The sequence below is a fragment of the Lycium barbarum genome, chromosome 7, assembly GCF_019175385.1.
Source record: "Lycium barbarum isolate Lr01 chromosome 7, ASM1917538v2, whole genome shotgun sequence".
Taxonomy (NCBI): Eukaryota; Viridiplantae; Streptophyta; class Magnoliopsida; order Solanales; family Solanaceae; genus Lycium; species Lycium barbarum.
In genome coordinates, this window is record NC_083343.1 from 118195709 (window position 1) to 118216307 (window position 20599).

A 20599-nucleotide genomic window follows, 5' to 3' on the forward strand; every position below is an offset into this window, starting at 1 on the left:
AGATATGAAGTGGGGAGCATACGTAGTAAAACAACAAAAAAGAAATGAAAAATAAATAATATAAATAGAAACATATATATATTAAAAATAAAAATAATTAAAAAGTAACAATAAAAAAGAAGTTAAAATGATAAAAATAAAGTAAATTAAAAAAGAAAAGAAAATTAAAAAGTAATCCTATAATTACGGCGTGACTAAATTAAATACCATGTCATATGGTTTTAAAAAAAAAAAAATTACGACGTGTAATTACACCCTCTCTATTACACTCAATTCCCACCTAAACAAGTAATTACTTTGTCTAACAAATTACATGGGTGACTTTCCAAACAGGCCCTTAGTCCGCGAACCAAACAACCCCTCATATTATTATATATGGTATTATTTTGTGTCATGTTTGGTTGACATTTGGGACATGTAATATCTGGATTATTTAATACACCAAAGAGTATATTATCTTATACCACTATCACGGTGGAAATTAAAATGACAAACCTATCTTTGTTTTGTTCCAAGAAATCTATAAAGGTCAAGCATTCGATCCGATAGTACAAATGTAACAAATTATTTTTTAATTTTATACCAAAAAAAAATTCAAATGATATCTTTTGTGTCTAATTTTAGTGCAATAGACTAAACACCCAACAAAAAATAATTCCGATATTACTGATTCGTGTATTACTAATCCATGTATTATCTTGTATTTGAGCCAAACCACCCCTCTCCCTATTTATTGCCACGTATTAAGCCCACTTGTCATCCAGTCATCTTTTTCCCCCTTTTGAGTTGTCCATTCGACTTGGACTAATTACTTACCAGTAAAAACAGAGAGCACTTGAAATGAAAAAATAAAAATAGAAAATGAGAGAGAGAAATCAAGAAAAGATGGACAGGGGACCCTTGAGATTTGAAGTGGGGAGAGCATAAATTGTAAACTGTATGATAAAAATAGGAAAATTTGGATTAGGGCTTTGCTTCGACTAAGCAGATAATGGGGAGAAAGAAGGTAGAAATAAAGAGAATCAAAGAGAAAAGCTGTAGGCAAGTTGCTTTTTGTAAAAGAAGGAAAGGTCTATTGAAGAAAGCTAAAGAACTGTCTATACTGTGCGATGTTGATGTTGCTGTTGTTATCTTCTCCAACAATGGCAAACTCTACGAATTCTCCAACACTAACAGGTTTTTTCATTTTAATGCACTTATTATTATACTTTATCTCAATCTGATTGATTATTATATAATTTCCTATTCAGCACTAGATTATACTCACTTATCTGATACGTGTTCAGTCGTCTGGAAGACTAGTTTGTAGTGACACGTTAATTGACTAACCCCCTGTTTGGATGGTGGTTTCCCATGGTTCATTAATGTATAGTTTTGTATGAAACTATGTTTGTTTCCATTATTTTTAAAATTATATGGTATGGTGTTGTAAACTCGCGGTTCATCCCATGGTTATATAACCATGAAAAGTCCCAATTTTTGTAACCACAGATTTGATGATTTTTCCGTGGTTACATATTTCATTTCTCCATTATACCCTACCATCCACCCCTACACCACCCACTACCCCTCACCACCACCCAACCCCACCCTACCACCCACTACACCCATCCTCATTCCACAACCACCCATTACCCCTCACCACCACTACCCCCACCCTCATCCCACCCACCCCTCCACCACCCTCACTCACTACCTACTTATTTTTTAAAGTTTCTATTTTATTCTCTACCTGAGTTTTATTAATAGATATAAACTAATTTTTAATTAAGAGTTAAAGGTATTTTAGTAAACTTACAAGTTATTATATAATACCATACAGTCAAACCAAACAATACAAATGGTATTAAATCACAACAAACGATACAGTCTATCCAAACATTGTGTTCATTAATACAGTACAATACAATACAATACTATATTGTACCATACCATACTGTACATTAATGAACCACAAGAAACAACCATCCAAACAGAGGGTAAATGATTTTTCAGCGGTGCAGGTTTGGTATTTATCTATTGGGTTGATTGGAGTTCACTTTTTATTTTTATTTTTTATGCATGTGATACGCAAGGATCTACACAATACGATTGGGAATACACACATCCAATCAATTTGAAAACTTACTTTTAACCTTATTTTTCAACTATAGTGATAACAAATAAGATTGGATTAATCTAAGAAGGCAAGTAAAAAGATAAAATGTTAAATACAATATTTGATAAATCAGTAGTACAACTAGAATTAGAAATCCAAAATCACGCTTAAACCCATTGAACAAGCACCTAAAGCTACTAGAGTTTGCAAGAGGAAGCTAATCTCTTGCAAATCATAAGCCAAATTCAAGAGCAACTCCAAGGTCAACTTCAAATCTCTCAAACTCAATCTCCAAATTCATAACAAGCTAATTAAGACAAGCTAGGGTTTAAAGTATTTATACTAAGGCTAAGTTATTACATAGAGAGATCCGCGACGGAGTTAATGCTAAGCTGGAGGTTTGGAGACAGACTATGGAGTCCAAAAGGTTTAAGTTGAACATCACCAAGACAGAATACTTGGAGTGCAAGTTTAGTGATGTAGAGCATGAGGTGGGCGTGGAAGTGAGGCTTGAGACACAAGCCATACAAAAGCGAGGAAGTTTTGAAGTACCTTGGATCCATTATCCAAGGAAATGGGGCGATTGATGATGATGTCACACACCATATTGGGGGAGGGTGGGTGAAATGGAAGCTCGGCTCCGGAGTCTTATGTGATAAGAAGGTGCCACCAAAACTTAAAGGCAAACTCTATAGAGCAGTAGTTAGACCTACTATGTTGTATGGGGCGAAGTGCTAGCCAGTCTAGAAATCTCACGTCTAGAAGATGAAGGCTGCGGAAATGAGGATGATGCGATGGATGTGTGGGCTTACTAGGAAAGATAGGATTAGAAACGAAGTTATCCAGGACAAGGTGTGAGTGGCATCAGTGGAGGACAAGATGTGGGAAGTGAGGTTGAAATAGTTCGGGCATGTACAGAGGAGATGCATGGAGGCCCCAGTACGGAAGAGTGAGAGGTTGGCTATTGATGGTTTCAGCATAGGTAGATACACTACTAAAAAACTGCCCAAAATCGACGGCCAAAACCGACGGACTGCTGCGTCGGTTTTTCAGTGAAAACCGACCAAAAACCGACCAAATATGGGTCGTTGGTTTAGGTCGTGTCACTTTCTCAAACCGATGGAAAACTAACAGACTCCGTCGGTTATGTAAAATATATATATTTTTTTTTAAAAAAAACCGACAGACTCCGTCTTTTTTTTTTTTTTGAAAATAAAATAATGAAATGTAGCAAACAAGGAATCGAACTCTGGTATGTAACCTGGCATTGAACAACTTTACCACTAGACCACTCATGTTGTTTGATCAAATACTTCCATTGTTTTAATTTATACTCTTAACTTGCAGTTTTGAGCTCCAAAACCGACGGAGTTCGTCGTTTTTTATATTAAAAAAAAAGTGACGGAGTCCGTCGGTTTATTGTAGAATAAAAATATAAAAAATAATAATAATTTGTGCGCAAAAAATAACCAACGGAATTACGTTGGTTTTCTTTAAAAAAAAAGATTCAAAAAATTTATTGAAAAAACCGATGGAATCCACCGGTTTTTCCAATGTTTTTTAGTAGTGAGGTAGGGCGAAGAAGTATTGGGAAGAAGTGATTAAAGAGGACATGATACAGTTGCAGCTTGCTGAAGACATGACCTTAGATAGGAGGTTATGAAAGATGCGGGTTAGGATAGAAGATTAGTAGATAGTAGAGCGTTGTCTCGTACATCCTTCCATTCTAGTAGGCATAATACTATATTTGTAGTTTCTTGTACTTCTATTTTCTGTTACTATATGTTGTCTCTGATACGTCGATTATCGTATTAATTTTCCGCAGTTACTGTTGTCTCTTGTACCTATGATGCTCAACATGTTCTGCAATTCATCTAGAATACATCAAAATATCATCAAGGTGCACAATAACAAACTAGCTAATGAAAAGTTTCATCACATGGTTCATAAGACGCATAAAAGTGCTAGGTACACTACAAAGTCAAAAATACATTACCAATATTTCATACAAATCAAATTTTATTTTGAAGGCAATTTTCCACTCATCACCAGGTTTCATCCTAATTCAATGATATCCACTTGTCAAGTCAATTTTTGAAAAGATGTTAGAACAATTTGACTTATCAAGTAAATCATTAAGCTTAGATATAGGGTGACGGTACTTTACTATGATTGTGTTGATAGCTATATGATCAACACATATTAGCCAAATTCCATCCTTCTTTGGCACTAGGATCACGAGCACGACACGACGACTTAAGCTTTCTCTCACTAGCTCCATCTTAAGAAGATCGTCAAGTTGCTTTTGCAACTTGTTGTAGCTTCCGGGGTGCTCCTATATGCAACTTGATTTGGAAGTTGAGAGCCTGGAACAATATCAATTTAATGCTATATTCCCCTCAAAGGTGGTAGCTTCCTTGGCAACTCGCCAAGAAAGTTAACTTCATAATTAGTTTTCAAAAAAAAAAAAAGATATCTCGTAGTCTTACAAAATAGTAAAGCAATACAAGGCAAAGAAAGGGTCAATTCAAAATAGTAAAAAAAAAAATCTTTATACATAAGAAGTATAATAAAACGGTTGTCTCAACCTCATTCAAGTAAATGACTAACCAACAAAGTCACCTTTTATTTTCCTCTAAATTCACCATCATGTCGTAAAGGTGAAAATTATCCCTCATTTTCCTTCATATTCTTACTTCTTACCTCTTCTCATGCGCCACCTTTCTCACTTTTTTCTCTCTTGCTCACTTTTTGCTCTTCTCTAATTCCCTTATTTTCTTGTAATCCTCACTAAATTTTAGTGAAGTCAAAGGTAAAAGAGTGAATTTTCGCTCATCTTTAACAAGAGAATACTAGTTATCTTTCCATCATGCTTTGCTTCTCTATGATATTGTCAATGTAAGCCTAGAAGCAAATGAAGCCTTGCTGGTACTGCGGTTGTTGTGGGTTTTTTTTAATAAGGAGCTTGTTGGTAGGTTGTGGTTGTGGATGGTGTGGTGATGGTGGATGAAGGTCCGGTAGCCTTGCAAGGGTTCATCTCTTTGAACATGGGTGATTTGATCTTGTTGCAACACTCAATGTACTTGGTGGGGTGGCGGTGGGGTGGGAAAATAGTCGGAGTCATGCGTGTGTCAGCTCCTTGGTTTAGGTTAAGAGGAGTGGTGCCAACTCAAGGAGTAACTTCACTCTCCTCCAAATGGTTCATCCTTTGGTTCATGTTGTCAAATTTTCCATTCAATTTTATAAGAGCTCCCATAACATCACTTAAGGATTGTTTACCACTAGAAGTTGATTTTTGTTCTTCACCTCAGTTATACTTGAAAACGAGCAAGCAAATTATTAATAACAAATTCTTACCAATGAGTGTATATACTCCAATTCAATGACCACTCAATCACTCGTGTATTATTCTTGAAGTTTTGACTTTTGTTCACTCTTTTGATCTCATTCACTTAAGTCTTTTTCCGCTCAAATGGTAAAATCTCAAAATTGCCTCCATATTCAAGCTGCAAGCTTCACATTAAGTTCCTTCCATCTTTGGGATGGAGTGAGTTTATGTTTAAGCAGAACGAAAAATTTAAAGCCAAATCCAATCGAAAATTAACATAAAAAATATTAAGTAAAATTAGTACAAAAAAGAGCAATAACGCTCAAGAAATAGTTAAAAGACAAGCAGGACAAATTACTAAATGTGAACTACCTTAGAATAACCGAAGAAACTGAAAAGGAGTGATAAATCATAGATTTGAAAAAAAGGCAATGTGTTGAATTGCAAATTTCTAGTGCAGGTTATCTGATGCACCTTGCGCTGTCTTGGTTTGCCTGTCGCGATCACGAAATTTGGTGGAATTATCTTTTTGCTATTGTGAAATGTTCCTTATGATTGCGGAGCAATATTGCTTCGTGGCCATAGTTCGTCATCATGGTTGGATTTCGATTGCCCAAACTTTAATACTAGTTGTGGCTACAAATTTTCATAGCAATGCTTCAAACCACCCTTAAAGGTTGAATTTTCACAGTTGCAATCAAAGTATTGATGTCCCGATTGGGGAAGTTCGCATGGGTGTCAGCTTCAATTCATTGTGGGAAACTAGTGCATGTACAAATTTTCAACCCAAATTCGATGCATGATGAACTTCAATCAACTCTAAACGTTAACTCTTACAAATGTTTCCAACTAATATTTGTGATTTTCGAATTTGAACTAGACAACGTACGTAAAAATATACACTAGTCCAAGCTCTGATACCAAGGTGATAACATAAAAGATCAAAACTGAATGATTAATCTAAGAAAGCAACTAAAAGATTAGAAAGCTTGACACAATATCTAATAAATAGTAGTAATAATTAGAATTAGAAATCCGTAATCACTTGTAATACAATCAAATAAGCACCTAAAACTACTAGAATCCTCGGGAGAAAGCTAACTTCTTGAAAATCCAAGATCAGCTTCAAATCTCACAAGTTAAATCTCCAAATTCATAACAAGTTAATCAAAATAAGCTAGATTTTGGAGTATTTAATAGTAAGGCTCAATTATTACATAAAATGCCTTAAATAACCCTAAGATAGGTCCCAGAGTGTCATTAGCCACTTTTGAAAGTTCAGTTGCTCTTAGAGGTGACAAAATCAATCCAAACCCATTTGATCCACCCAATCCTTCAAGTTTTAATGGGTTGGACATGATATAGATTAATGATCAAGTTTGTGCAAAATCCAACTAAAGCCATTTATTTGTAGTAACCCAAAGCAAACCATAATTTAAGCCCAAACTGACCCGTCAATAGCAATTGCCCTTTTACATTTTCTAAATGTTCATTGACACTTCCCAATTATTCATTTTGTTTAGATAATATTTCTACGTCGTGTTGCCTAATTATTTCATGCTAAAATGCTTATTTTAATGCTTATGCAATTTTACCAAGAGTTCTAATTTTCTGTTACTTTTTATTTTTCTGATTTTTGTTAGTATTATAAGATAAAGAACTATCAATAAAGTGCGGGTTACCTCTCATGTGTGGTTTGCGAGCTATTGCACAGGAGCTGGGTTTACCCTGTGCGCACTCAAAGGGTAGCGGCTACGGGTTCCCATGTCATCAAAAAAAAAAAAAGTTCTAAATCTAAGTTGACAAAAGAAATCATTTGGCATGAATTGGCATTTATTTTAAAACATAATACAGCAAGTAACATGGAAGAAGGAGAAAAAAATTTCATCATCATAAAACATCCAAGAATGAGGATTACAAAAACTAAAAACAAAAATCACTGATATATGTGAGAATATTTATATATGCTTGTGTAAAAGTTGAGAATATTGCAAATATTTGGGTCAATTGGGCGGGTTGGGTTAAAACTTATTGTTTAGCTTATTTTGATCCAACCCAGTTTAGCCCAAGTAAACTCTACATAGGGTTTGGCAATGACACATTTATTAAGTCAGTTCATTTTAACTTGCTCAAATACAGTCCAAATAGCCAATTTGCAATCCCTTAGATGCAGCACAATCTTTACTATTCGTTACCCATAGCATGCGTTCTTCAACATTTAAGTTTCACACAAGGAACCTCCAGTTCTTAAGGATAAACTACGATATTTGATGTACGTTACGTTAGCCACGTAATTTTCCCTCAGCCAGAACTAACTTGACATACTCCTTTAGTTTAGGGCTATTGCGGTCAAATATACCAGTGTTCCCATTTTCCACCCCTAGATGCAGCACAATCTTCACTATTCATGCGTTCTTCAATATTGAAGTTTCATACAAAGAACCTCCAGCTCTTAAGGATAAACTATGAAATTTGATTGACTAACCAATCAACCACGTAATTTTCCCTCAAACTGAACGAACATGACCTACTCCTTTTGTTTAGGGTTATTGCGGTCAAATGTATCGCTATTGTGATATGGTGCTGGAAAGTCCTTCTCTGCATTCGTGCTTAGTGTTTCGCATTCACAATGCTCTAGTATAGGAAAGTCAACTAGGAGTCCTTCTCTCCGTTAACGTCAGTAACATCGTAATTGTGATGCCCTACGAGCTCCCAATTCCTCGCGATGGCGGTTTGCATCCCGTAATCACGGTAGTCTACCTGAAGTACAAAATATGCAGCTAAAGCCTGATGTCCAAGGCTTCCCGGATCAACTCCAAGCTCCGTTTCCCGATCTTCCGTTTCAATAGTGTGTAGCATAAGATGGAATTCTCCGAAGGATCAACACTTTTCACTTCACAAAAGGTAATCCAAGTACTTGTAGCTCCTTTGCTTGGCTACTAATGAATGACCAGGTGTAGGTCCGGGGACATCACTTGGCAAACAACAGTCTTTCATTGAATGCCCCACAAACCTTCACTAGTAAAAACTATTAGATCTTATGCCTCAATAAGAGTTATAGAGACCAAATATCCCGTGAATGATCAACAATAGTTTACATATCAGACTTTATACTCTATGATCACAACTTTGAGCTGATATTTGCCAAGATAATTGAATGGCGTCCTTTATGATCATATGACAAACTAATTGTAACCTACTACTTGGTCATACCTCACTTCAATAGTGCAAGTATATGTGGATTACCATTATGTTGGCCTTATATCGTCCAACGGAAACCAGTTAATGTTTGGCATGTGCCAGCTTTCATTTCAAAGTATATGTGTATTACCATTATGTAGGCCTTATATCGTCCAACAGAAGCAGTTAATGTTTGATATGTGCTATATAGCTTGGCTCTTATGACCCTTAAACATCATTTTTAAATCAATATCGGCACTTATGGCCACGTTATAGCCATTTAAACATGACATAATAACTTGGGGTTTGTAATCATAAGTTAAAATCTTGGATTTAACATAGACATAGTCATAGTCATCATTCTTGAATCACATTTATAAATCATTTGTAAAACATAACATGAGGTGCTATCTTGACATCTCAAGCCAATGAGTGAGACCTTGTTGTCTCGTGCCTTGTCCAAGTGTTTGATAGTTCACGTATTTAGTATCTATTTAGTGTCCAACGAAAAATGTAGTATTTACTGTGTAAAGTACATGTATAAATAGGAAGTCATAAGTCGTGTCCAGTAGAGTCCGACGTGTTATGCATGCTAATATCTGGAAGGTTGTTTGGGCATGTTAGGAGAGTTCTCCTTTTTTTATTATTAAATCATGCGTTAAGCTTAAAAGTGTGAATCTATATCCTATTCCTGTCAGTTTTACGAATATTGGCATACACAACTCGATCAGAAGGCTAAATGTGTAAGTAGTAAATTGCTTGAAATATAATTAAAGAAATCTCAATTGAACCTCAAAATGAGAACTAGATGAAGCATATGCGCCTTGAAATGAGGTTGTGACAGCCCAAAATCCTCAGTTAAATGTCACGGGCTTGTTGTAAAGGAAGATGAGATGATGATGTCACTGAATTCTGTAAGAATTGTATCATGACTCAAGAATAGTTGATAACCATGAACAACAACACACCCAATGAAATCCCACAAAGTGGGGTCCGGAAGGGTAGAGTGTACGCAAACCTTACCCCTACCTTGGGAGATAGAGAGGTTATTTCCGGTAGACCCTCGGCACAAGGATGGATAGGGTGTTAAATGTTGGTTGCATAGGGTGGATAGTCATTGTGGCGTCACTGCGAATAAGATCAAGCAAGATATAGACCATGGAGCACAAAGGTTAAGTGTTGAATGAGAAAGTTTGTAACCCCAAGGTTCTAAAATGGGATTTCAAGAATGAACAAGGACCAATTGGCCAAAAACAAGAAAATCATCCAAGGTTGTGGTGAGTATCCTATGACCCATATTAAATGAGATGTCTTGCACGTGTTAAGGCCAATAGCAGGCGTGCTTAAAGCCGATGGACACCGAGCCATGAGCGCTATGTTTTAACTGAGATTATAGAGGTTATGAGTTCTAAGTTTTGCATGAGGACATAAAACACAATTAAACAAAAAAGTGATCCAAAATTCTCCCAAGCACATTCCCCGAGAATATGACCTACCTCCTTTTTTCGATCCCTTCTCCCCCTCCAGTGATCCTTCTGATCACCGGAATCAAGCCCTCTCCTTTTTTTCTCCTCTCTCCCCCCATTTCTCTTTTCTATTTCTTTCTCCTTTTTCTTTTGACACCCATTTTCCATGGATCTGATGGAAGAAGACATCATTTATTTTTCTATGGGTTTCAAATCTTTTGATGTTTCAAGAGCTTCAGGTGCACTGGGGATTGGTATGAATGGACTAAAAGGAGTGGAAACCCCGTCACAAGAACTCAATTTACCAGGAGGACGATGGTATGGTTGGTCCCAAGACTGAAAAAGCTTCTTTGTCCTAGGGGAACTCGGTGAGAACGTGGAAGAAGAGAGAAAGTTCCTCTCAGACTTATTGTGCAAGGAATTTCGCCTAGTACATTAACATCATTAATGTGAAAGGCACAAGGAGATCAATGATGATAATCCCTGAGATAGCCTTCAATTCAGGCTGGAAGTCCATTGCAGAAAAAGGTGAAAAGCTTTATTAACGCCCACAAGAATGAGAAATGGAACCTAGATTAACTGACAAGAACATTCCTTATGCTGAAGCTCTTCGCAGTATTAAATGGTCCAACAAAGGGGAAAGCTCATTCAATGCAGATGCCACATTGAAGGGGGGAGTAATCTGCATTAATGATGGTTCTAACAACCAAAATGAAGTTCTTAATAGGGTTTGGTTGTCAATTTCAATGCTCTCAAAACACCAACCCTATCAGATATTAGAAGATGGTTCTAACCTTTGATAGCAAACCTTTGGGCTGAATATTTTATGAAATGGGAAATAGCCTGTTCCTATTTGAGTTTACTCCGAAAGTTGCAGCAGAGCAAGTGATAATAGAGAATGGATCAAGCACCTACGCATCAGGTTCCAATGGTGGAACCCTACAGTTGGAGCCATCAAAGAAAAAAAAGCTAATTCGATATGGGCAGAATTGTTGGTTCCCACTTTATTTTTGGTCGCAAAAGAACTTCAAGGCCATAAGAGACTTTTTCGGTGGCTAGTTCGAAATAGAGGAAGGACGCAACTAAGAAATCATCTCAAATGGGCCAGAATCAAAATTCATGGAGACGCAACATCTATCCCGAAGGAAGTACTTATTGAGAACGAAGGACTTTTCTTCACAACTCAAATATGGACTAAATCTCCGATGAGATTTCACGTCGGACAAGAGAAAGGGGACCAAGTTTTGGTCCAGCAAATATCAAGGAAAAACATAAAGGGTAAAGAAGCGGAACACAACAACCTGGCATTTAAAAATCCTGTGGCCCCAGCCAAACCCTGAACATTCAAAAGATGCAAGTAGAGGCCTAAATTTTATTTATTTGGGCCGAACTTCAATAACCCAACCTGAAGCTTCTTTTAAAGAACACATGATTGAAGCTTCTTCAATATTGTGTCTTTTGGTTTTCGCTTAGCATGCTGTTTTGTTGTAGCTACTGTTCCTTTTTCCAATTTGACATGCTGTGTTTTTGCTGTATTTTGAGCCGAGGGTCTACCCAAAACAGCCTCTTTACCTCCCAAGGTAGGGGTAAGGTCTGCGTACACTCTAACCTAGACCCACTTATGGGATTTCACTAGGTATGTTGTTGTTATTGTTGTTGTTGTGACTGCACGTGAGGACTTTGGATGTGTAGAACGAAGGTCTAAATTTTTAAATAAGTCCATGACTTGATTGTATGAAAATAACCCATAGGGGAGGTAAAAAAGCAAAACAACTCAGCTAAGTCAAGGAAGTTATGTGTGGTCATGTAAGAATGTGGAAGGTAAACACACTAAAACCCTATGGATTATTACATATGTGCAATCTAGTATGGGGCCGACGACATTGAAGAAGTTTTAGAATGAGACACTGAGTTTACCCCAACAACAGTCCTTACTATTGGACACGTTTATTACAAACTGAAGTATAATCCCCTAGTAGGAAGTACCAGAAGCATCTATCAACTTTTACATGTTGCGGTATAGTTATCAGTTTTTCTCAGTTACCAGTGTACAACCTTTCAGATTTCAATTTCCAGATATTCAGTATTACCAGTACCTAGTTATTCAGTTACTTACTTGCAATTTCAGTACATCAGGATTCAAGTGAATATCTATTGATGCCTTTGGGCGGTAAATCAAGTCAAAGTTCTAATATATCGCTAAGGCATAATAGTATAGAGTTGCCCGGAAAGTCCTCCATGTATATACAGAACTATGAGCTATATTAGTAGAGGGGGTGAAAGAAAAATAGTATAAAGGTCTGTACTCGACTAAGTTCAGAAAATGAGTCCAGAGTTATGTCATCATCTCACTCACTATCGTGAATTTAAGATTGATTTTGAGATGTGACCATGATAGTCCATAATTTCAAGTATTGTTTACGTTCAGGAACCAACAAAATATATCAAAATCGGAAAGAGTTGTTGGGGAAGTACGTAAGAGGATATAGCTAACTTTCTGGGTTGGGGAAATATGTAAGAGGATATAGCTAAATTTGAGGCTAAGTGAAATTTCACACAGGATTCATTCAAGCAACCTATGTTGCTCGGACTCTAAAAAAATGTTGCCGCACCCGTGTCGGATTCTCCAAAAATACACTATTTTTGGAGTATCGGACATGCACCCATCAGCAGTTTTGAAAAGTCCGAGCAACATAGCAAGCAACTACCACTTGGTGGTTTAGCTCAGAACGCATGAATTTCTACAATGCAAATGGAAACATAGTTATACGGACTTCGAGATTGGGCTACCATGGACACTGAGAAAATATGACCGTAGTTGGGTGATATGATAATTACCTGACCTACTAAGTTCACACACTTATTATTAGTCCAGACTACTTGCATGGTTTCTAGTATACCCTGTTATATATTAAAGGGAGTAGCCCCAACTACAAGGAACACCAACACCCATCATCTCAAACAAAGGTACTCAAACACGATAAAGTTTTGGAAAAGCTTCCAGGAAGGTCTTGGTACCCAAGTTGAGCACGACTTTTCACCCACAGACAGACAGGAAGGCCAAGAGGATGATTTAGACTTTAAAAGATATGCTACGAGCTTGTGTGCTTAAGTTTAAAGGAAATTGGGGAGACCACTTGTCTTTGATCAAGTTTTCATGTGATAATAGTTATCAGACAAGTATTCAGAACGCACCCTTTGAAGCTTTATATGGTAGGTGGTGGCACTTGCATATTGGTTGGTTTGAGGTTGATGAGATAAAACTCATCGGTCCAGAATGAGTTTAGAATGCTGTTAAAAAGGTAAGAATAATTCGAGAAAAACTCAAAACAGCTTAGAGTATTCAAATAAGCGACACGGGGAGCTCGAGTTTAATGTAGGGACAATGTGTTTTTAGAACTGTCGCCCATGAAATGGGTTATATGTTTTGGAAAGAAGGTAAACTCAGTCCGAGATATATTGGGCCTGATGATATCAATAGGAAAATTGGGCTCGTAATTATGAACTACCTCTACCACCAGAACTCAAGGCTATGCATCTATTATTTCATGTTTTCATGTTGAGGAAGTACCTACATGACTCGAGCCATGTGATACCAATTTAGGAGGTAGTGGTTGATAACGCTTTATCCTATAGAAAGGTGCCTATAGCCATACGTGACAAATAGGTTCGGAGGTTTCGTTCAAACCAAGAACAATATTTCGGTAAAGGTATTGTCGAGCCATTATTCAATTGTGGAAGCTACTTAGAAGCCCGAGAAGGACATGATGACAAAGTATCCACATATATTGGAGATTCAAGGTACATAGCTCATTTTATGCTTTAAAAGATATAGTTTGTGAATTTATATAATAGTTGTATTGATAGGCCAAAGAAATAGGGGTAGGCCAAAGAAATATTGGGGAGAGGTGATTAGACAGGACATGACGCAGTTACAGCTTACCGAGGACATGACCTTAGATAGGAAGGTGTGGAGGACCCACATTAGGGTAGAAGGCTAGTATATAAGTCTCGTTATCTTTCCTTATTAGTAGGCGCATTATAATTTCTTGTGCTTTGATTTATGTTATTATTTGCTACTTTCTGTACTTTGATTACTCTATTTTATCTGTGCCGCTTTCGTGATTTGCATTTCCATATCTCTTTGAATTCCTTGATTATCCTGTTTTACTGTGTCGCTTGCATTATTTCATTGCAATATCGTTTTAAATCTTTTAACCTTATCTGACCCCCTTTTTATGCTTCTATTGAGCCGAGGGTCTCTCGGAAACAGCCATCCTACCTTGGTAGGAGTAAGGTCTGCGTACATTATACCCTCCCCAGACCCCAAGATGTGGGATTTCACTGGGCTGTTGTTGTTGTTGTTGTTGTATTGATAGTAATATGAAGTAGCTTTTATGTGTATGTTGGAGTATCGTGATGTTGTGTGTAGTTGCATTGAGTATCTGGATATGCAAAATGTTGCTGTTGTGATATTTGAACATATTGAAATTTTTTGGATAGCTCCAGTTACAAAGGAAACTCTGCCGAAAATTTTAGGAATTTTTGCAGTTGGTTAAATTTTGGGGTCCAAAGGAATAAGGGAGAGTAGTACAAGGCTCAAGACCTTTCTCTTAGTTCAAAGATCACTAGATTCTATATTCGAGGACGAATTTCCCTTGAGGGGGGGGGGGGGGGGGAATGTGAAGCCCCGATCTATTTTAACGCTCTTGAAGTCATTAATTAACACTTATTAGATGACGAATGTCTCTCCCATCATCATCACTTGTTATATCAATGTCATCAACATAGCAATCAAGAATATCCGTTTGTCATTATAAATATATTTAAAAAAACATAGTGATCAACTTTACTGCAAAGCACGCCAAACTATTGCACACAAAGTTATCTCATATGAATGAATAAATAAGAGCTGACATTAGCTGACATTTAAATAAAAAATCAACATTATCTCAGCTATCCGGAAAATGCAAACTGAAGCGTGAGATACAATACAAACTATTGCAAACCAAGAGCTTGCTCAAAGGGAGATACCAGTCAATCAGAATTGAGACAGGTAGGAAAAGCAAAAGAAAGATTTTTGACCCTGCAAGCAACAACGGTTTTTCAGTCGATGTGCTAACATGTAGTCTAGTGGTATATTGGGGTTGCCCTTTTCTCAAACTTGTCTATAATATAGGGTATGCTTTTAGGAACCCTAGTTTTGGATCCCGCCCACCACAACTTATACCTTACTAATTAAAAGGGCTTCCCTTTTGTTATTCACGCAGAGGGTATTCGATGGTTTAGTGTCTAATGCCCAAAGAGATTGACCATCATCAAATATGTTGAGAATTTTCTGAAGCACTCCAAGTTTAAACATACACAAACTGATTTGCTCACCAACAATCATATCTGACATCGTATGTTTCAGTCTGACAGGGATCCTTCAACGATATGAAAGCCACGTCGAAGCTGAAAAAGAGATCTCTGCAGAAATCCTGGTGGAAGAGGTATTTGATTAGTTGACTGCTAACAAGTTATATAGTGAATTAGAATCCTCTGTGGATACTTGAAATAAGTGGACTGTCTGTGCATATATTTAGGTTCTCAATTAGTTTGGTTACCCTTTGCTTCGATCTGATGAGTATTAAGTAACTCTGAACTTGCATCCTTCAAAAAAAAAAAAAAAAAAAAACAATTCCCCTGAACTGGTCAGACATCAATATCTAGCCGGAACTATTTCCAGATGAACTGTGAAATACATGTAAAGGTCCGAATATACTAAATATACACGTTAGCTTTGGTGTGCCACCTCCCGGGCTTGGAGGTCAAGATTATTAATGATGCTTACTCTTCATCATAGTGCATCAAAGTCATGTTGCTATTCAACTAAAATGTACCTATCTGAAAAAATCCTCTTGTTGCTCGACTAAAATGAGTAATGCTAGCTAGACACATAATATTTTCATCAACTCCTGGAAGCATGGTCTGAGTAGTTGTTCATTCATGTAGCTAATACAGTTGACTAATAACTTATCATCTACTCATTGCGTATTTGGGTGCTATTCAATGTTATCTGGAATAATCATACTTACATTTTTTGTAGCACTCTAAATACTCAAGGTTCATGACAATGGGAGAACTGTTACAAACAACAGAAAGGTGCTGATCTTATACTTTCATTTTTATTTCTTAAAGCTTATACCACTGATCCTCGACTCAATTCGACAGGCAACTTGAGGAAACTAATGCTGATGGTCTCGCAGTGACTGATCTTGTCCATTTGGAAAACGAACTTCAAACTGCTCTAATACAAGCCAGATCTAGAAAGGTCTTTCTACACTCCTCTGTAACATCGCCCTATCGGAATTGCTTTACTAATACTAGAAGCTGTCACAAAGTCATGCGTTTTCCAGAGTACCTCAATGTTGTTTTCATTCACCTCTCTCGTAACTCTATACATTCTAATGCTTTGTTTCATGATTTACTTGCTCATTCCAAATGGTGAGAAACCGTAATTGTTAGTGAATTCCTCCAGTTATACCTTTTATTCTTGTTTACTTTTGCTTTGCTTTTTATAAGCATTTGCATTTATTTTTTAAATAATGTTTAACTTCTGTACTATAATATGGTTCCCTTCCAGTTAGTACCTCAGAACGAAGCAAATCTAAATAGTTTTGTTTTGTGCAGACACATTTGATGCTTGAATCTGTTAAGGGTCTTCATGAGAAGGTAGGTTTTCATTTCCCATTGAATCCTGAAAACTAGTTTTTCCTGAAATCATGAGTTTAGTCCATCTGTCTACCAACAGGGATTTGATTCCTGAGCAGACTCTCAGATCAAGGTGCATTTCATTTAGGTTTTAGCTTATTCATAACATTCATATGGAAGGAAAAACTACTCCCTCCCTTTCAATTTATTTGTCTAGTTTTGACTTGGCACAGAGTTTAAGAAAGTAAGTAAAGAAGACTTTTGAATCTTGTGGTCTTAAATTAAAGATATGTAGAATGTACCAAAATGCTCTTTAATCTCGTGGTCTTAAACATGCCATGTAGAAAGTTGGATTTAAAGAGTTGCAAAAAAGGAAAGAGACATTCTTTTTTAAATGGACTATAAAGGAAAGCAAAACAAACAAATTGAAACACGGGGAGTAGCATTTTTTCATCTCCTAGAGCTGTACAATTCTGGTTGAACTCATCCTCTTTTCCGGGGTTGAACAAATCATCATTGGTTTCAACTGAGGACTAGTTAATGTCAAAAAAAAGCATAAGCTTAATAAAGTAAATCAAATCAAATCCAGGCAGTAGCTTATTGTGGACTATGTTGCTCCGAGTCTTCAGACATACCGTTAGGTGCGGATTGGACCCCTCCAAAAGTAGAACACTTTGCGAGGATCCGCCACGGGTGCAACAATTTTTTTGGCGAGTCGAGCAACATAGATTGTGGAAAAGGAGTATAAAGAGGCGTAAAACATCCACTTGTCCTTGTCAGTTTCTTGATAGGCTGGTAAAAGTGTGTTATGACTTAATTGACTACCAGATTTATACTCTACACTTCTCATTTGATCAAACCTCATAGAATTGTTTCCGCTCTTTTAAGTCGACGGAGTTAATAGCCATCCCTGCTTTCTACAGCTCTGTGTAGCTTTGTAATCAACAGTTCTCATCAGATATCCTTAACTGTTTTAGGATGAATTAAGATCATGTTAAATTATCCATTAGCCTGCACATGACAACCCCTTTTTGCAGGAAAATCTGCTGCTAGAGGAAAACAAACTTCTGGAGGATAACGTAAATCTTACCTCACAAAATCTGCTAATCACAAATTAGACCTCTTTCATGTTTTGTCTAACTAACTAATTTATACGCATATGCCCATACAGATAGCTAGGATCAAGAAAAACGGAACAGTGAATGAGATGTCACCACCCCACATAATTTGTGGACAACAGAGAGTGACCCTCAATTTTCTCTAGTGATTATCGTTTGTATCTGTCAAATAGCCTTGCCAGAGGCACCAGGGGAATAACCTGCAAAGGTTATGTGGTTCCTGTGTTTGGTATCATGTTGTACATGAAATTAGCAAAGTCAAGGTGTCTTAAAAAATAATTAACAATAATGTGCAGTTTCAATAAAATTAATTGTTCATCTGTATGACCGTGTAATTTAAAAGGTGAAGATGAGCTTTGACCCTCAGGTTTGTGTTTTATATATTCAGCGTTTTCATTGCCTCCCTTATTAATTTATTTTGTACTGGACAGAAAAAATAGGGTGAGTTATATGAGCTTATGCTTTTATTTTTTCTGAAGCTGTATAATGTTCAAAAACTCAATTATTTGAACATTACTAACTTACGGCTACTTTCTCTTGAAGTTTTTATTTAAGAATAACAATTCATTCTTGTGAAATACTCTTGACACTATATGCTATAGCTGCTTAATTATTTGAAATTCTTATGCTACGAATTACCATTCATTGTTGGGAATTTGCTCTATACATATCTTGCTTTGAAATATATATATTCATGTCAGAGCTAACAATGGTTGAAGAATGTCCTATAAGACCAGTGGGGTAGGAGGAACAAAAAAAGACAGAAGATTAAACAGATGAAAATTACATTTTAAAAAAGAGTAGAATCAATATGAGATCAAATATATTTGTAACACACAAAACCAAAAACCAAACAAAAAATCAAGAAAACAAAAAGAACTGCAAGGAATTGGCTAGTTGAACTTACAGATTGATGAAGAAATTAATATAACGCCGCTGCTAACTTTCCTCTCACTGAGGCTTTCCACATATTTAAGTTTTGGTTCTAAGAGTTCTTTATATGCAACTCAAAGAAAATAGGCTTAATGCATATGCTGCCCTAAACTTGTCTTTTTTTTCCCCCATTTTGACACCTCAATTATGCTATTCCTATCGAATCCCTGAACTCATCCTCAAGTGTGTATATCAAACACAATTCGACTTATATAATATATGCTAATATATATTCTAATTTAATCATGCTATCTTTTAGCTAAGATTAGCAACAATTGAGAGGGAAAAAAAAAGAGTAGCTCTTAATTAAATTGCCAGTGTAAGAGCAAAACTAGCAGAAATCGACACATTCATGACCTAAAGAATAGCTTATCACATGTCTAAAATATTACTCCACCTTCATTTTTCCAATTTAATTTTTGCTTCTAATAAAAATCAGAATTGGAGATTTAATAGATACACTTGAAAATGTGTTTAGAGGCTTAGTAATAACAATACTTAATTGAAATGTCAAAATAAAAATAAAAAAAGGACAAATTTAGAGGGCGCATATATTTGTTAAGCCAAGAAAATACTACTCTGATATTGGTATTTAAGTGGAAACTAGTCTCTATTAGTTTAAGCGATATACTCAGATAGTGTGTATATGGGCCCCAGTTGCATGTGGAGGGAATGCTGAGAAAAAAACAAGTGTTCAAAGATAAAGCTGCTTACGTACAAGCCACCTAATTACTACGTCGACGATACCCAACATCAAAATTTTGAAATATTGGTTCCCAATGTGGGTTTGTCTTGTCCACCTTTCGTTCCTTAATTTTTATTTTAAAAAAAAGAACTGAATTAATAAATAGATATTAACTTATCCAAAATTTATTTGGTTGAAATGAATTGAGTCAAAATAGGTCATAACTTAGTCCGTCCAGCTCTTATTAAACTTTAATTTTTTTAATTATTTATTTAAATGATTGTAATTATTTTCTTAATTATGGTTGTATATGACATACATTAAAGAAAAAATGTCTTTTCAATATTATTTGGATAAGATTTTTCATAGGTAGTCAATTTAGGCTAACTAAACTTTTAGATGTACTGAATTGGACAAATCAAAATGAACTGAGTTAATAAATGAAGGTCATTAACCTCTCAAACTTGCAAGAATTAGGCGAGTCATATTTTTTATGGGCTAATTTTGTTAGCTCCGAAAAATACTATCAATTTTGTGACACGGGGTAATTGGCATAGAAATGGTGACACGGGGTAATCAAATAGCCTAGAATTGAAAATAAAGAATTTATATTTTAAAGTTCGCCATGCTAAGAAGACAAAAACAACATACCTCATTGAAAGGTCAAAAAGTGCAAAATGTGACACGGGTAATTGGCATATATATTTGAATTTGTACCACCGCCATGAAAGCATAGCCGTTATAAACTTCAACTAAATTTGGGGAGTCAATTCATAAGTTCAAAGTGGGGGTAAAAATGATGAAGTTAGTATACCCATCATGCCACGACATTAAATGCGATGCTTTTATGAGAGGTAACAACAATATTTCCTTTTAAATCGATTTTGCAGTTTTTATTTGAAGGCTAAGTTTATTTCATTATTCTTCCCTAATCCACCAAGTTTCACATCATTTGAACTTGTTTTAATTTGGATAGATTGAAGGAAGTGCTACAGTTGAAAAATGATCAAAAAAGCCAAAATGGAGCATGAACACAGTTCACGTTCATCAGGGGCGGATATAGTCCATGGTGCCAGTGGTTAGGCGCCAGGTTTTCCA

General features: G+C 36.2%; 1 protein-coding gene and 1 long non-coding RNA gene across 2 annotated transcripts; one reads left to right on the top strand and one right to left on the bottom strand.

Annotated features, from left to right (window-relative positions):
• The first annotated feature begins 822 nt into the window (after positions 1-822).
• On the top strand, positions 823-18295 carry LOC132603978 (agamous-like MADS-box protein AGL70). Its single transcript, XM_060317281.1, has 7 exons — positions 823-1176; positions 15486-15564; positions 16161-16216; positions 16286-16385; positions 16745-16786; positions 17803-17844; positions 17937-18295. Exons 1-7 carry the CDS (start codon positions 992-994, stop codon positions 18027-18029), a joined length of 597 nt encoding a protein of 198 aa, XP_060173264.1. The 5' UTR covers positions 823-991; the 3' UTR covers positions 18030-18295.
• On the bottom strand, positions 14967-19713 carry LOC132603979 (uncharacterized). The gene is made up of 2 exons (XR_009568603.1): positions 18791-19713; positions 14967-15724 (listed from the first exon to the last, which is right to left on the bottom strand). It is a non-coding gene; the product is annotated as an uncharacterized LOC132603979 (long non-coding RNA).
• Between the last annotated feature and the right edge of the window lie 886 nt (positions 19714-20599).

What these genes read in the sequence shown, in the direction of transcription:
- LOC132603978 (XM_060317281.1), top strand. Translation starts at nt 992, where the DNA reads ATGGGGAGAAAGAAGGTAGAAATAAAGAGAATCAAAGAGAAAAGCTGT. An exon ending in GAATTCTCCAACACTAACAG is followed by an intron (nt 1,177 to 15,485) that starts GTTTTTTCATTT and finishes CGTATGTTTCAG; the next exon opens with TCTGACAGGGATCCTTCAAC. An exon ending in CTGTTACAAACAACAGAAAG is followed by an intron (nt 16,217 to 16,285) that starts GTGCTGATCTTA and finishes TCAATTCGACAG; the next exon opens with GCAACTTGAGGAAACTAATG.